This window comes from Vulpes lagopus, chromosome X (assembly GCF_018345385.1).
Source record: "Vulpes lagopus strain Blue_001 chromosome X, ASM1834538v1, whole genome shotgun sequence".
Taxonomy (NCBI): Eukaryota; Metazoa; Chordata; class Mammalia; order Carnivora; family Canidae; genus Vulpes; species Vulpes lagopus.
In genome coordinates, this window is record NC_054848.1 from 120,180,364 (window position 1) to 120,182,060 (window position 1,697).

General features: G+C 57.9%; 1 protein-coding gene across 1 annotated transcript; it reads left to right on the top strand.

Moving 5' to 3' along the window:
* The first annotated feature begins 245 nt into the window (after positions 1–245).
* LOC121482713 (melanoma-associated antigen 10-like) lies at positions 246–1,019 on the top strand. The gene has a single exon (XM_041740520.1). The coding sequence runs from the start codon at positions 246–248 to the stop codon at positions 1,017–1,019; it is 774 nt and encodes a 257-aa protein (XP_041596454.1).
* The last annotated feature ends 678 nt before the right edge of the window (positions 1,020–1,697 follow it).

Genomic DNA, 1,697 nt, shown 5'->3' on the forward strand with positions numbered 1-1,697 from the left:
ATAGCAGCGAGCTTTGGAAGCAAGGAGAAGACCTAGAGGAGGCCCAGGGCCTGGTGGATGCCCAGCTGTCTGGGGCTGAGGAGGAGGAGGAAGGGGAGGAGGAGGCTCCACCTCCTCCCTCTACCCCATCTCCCCCGTACCACCTATCTCATCTCTTTTTGTCCTCCTCCTCGTCCTCGTCCTCGTCCTCGTCCTCCTCCTCCTCATCATCATCGTCGTCTTCCGCTTCTTTTTCCACCTCTGGCATGGTCTTTGGACCCCCAGAGTTGGGTTCTATGTCTCCCGGGGTCCTGAGTGCTTCCCAGAGCTCTCAGAATGCCAGCCCCTCCCCCAGTGGTGGGGCAGCTGGTGGCCTTGGCCAGTCTGAGCCGCCTGGCCCCAGTGGCCCTGGGGAGGCGGGAGATGAGGAGCCCTTGGTAGAGGGCAGTTTCCACATGAAGTCGGCTGCCCTGGTGGTATTCCTGCTCCTCAAGTATCGCAACAAGCAGCCCACCAGCAAGGCAGAGATGCTGGAGGTCTTCACCACAGAATACCAGGACGACTTCCCCGCCATGGTGAGCGAAGCGTCCATCTGCTTGCGGCTGGTCTTTGGCCTAGACGTGATTGAAGTGGATCCCAGCGAGCACTCCTACGTCCTCAACCCCATCCTGGGCCTTACCTGGGATGGGATGCTGAGCGATCAGTGGGGCCTGCCCAAGACCTGCCTCCTGGGGCTGGTCCTGGGGTTGATCCTCCTGCAGGACGGATGTGTCCCCGAGGAGGAGGTGTGGGAGGCTCTGGGGTTCACGGGGGTGTACGATGGCCAAGAGCACATCGTCTGTGGGGAGCCCGGGGACCACCTCACCAATGTCTGGGTGCAGGAAGGCTACCTGGAGCGCCGGCAGGTGGCGGGCAGTGACCCTGCCCGCAACGAGTTCCTGTGGGGGCCCAGGGCCTACGAGGAAACCAACAAGTTGCAGGTCATGGACTTTCTGCTCCTGGTCGGTAGCAACAACTTGGGTTCCTCCCTGATCCTGTGAGAAAAGATTCTGAGATAAGGAAGAGGGGGCTACAGCCCCAGGGGTGGCCAGTCCCTTTCCAGGCTTTTGTGGGGCCAGCATGAAGGGAGGCCTTTGGGTGCTTCCTCCTGGTATTATCATGTTGGGTGTTATCCTGTTGGGTGTATCCTGGGCGTTCTCAGGGGTTAAGGGCCAGGGCAAGTAGGAGGAAAGCAGGGCCAAGAGCCTCTCTGGGTCCCTGGGCTGTATGATGACCCCGGCATCCGGAGCTTGGTTCCTTTGAGGAAGCTCCCCATGTTTGTTCCTTGGGATAGAAGGTTTCCCCAGCCCAGTGGGTGAGTGACACGCACCCCTTCGCGTTCGTACTTCCCCAGTTCAAGAGTTAGATTTTTGTCATGTCCTGCATACAAGTTAGTAGACCTTCCCTTCTTGTTTGGGTACTGGATGAAATCAGAGGGCAACGGTGTTGGAATTTGTTGGAAAGGCCAAGAGTACCACAGGCAAGTGGTGGAGTGTGGAAATTAGAAAATAAACCTTGTTCACTTTTCATTTCTACCCTTGCCATGTGCCATTTTTCCAAAATAACTTCAATATGCGCTCCTGCAATCACTTGGTTCTTCAAGAAAGGGAGGGAAGGGTCCTGTCTGAGACCAGGGGAGCCCTGCTGGCGGCTCCCTCAGGGCCTCAGAGCAGCTGAGC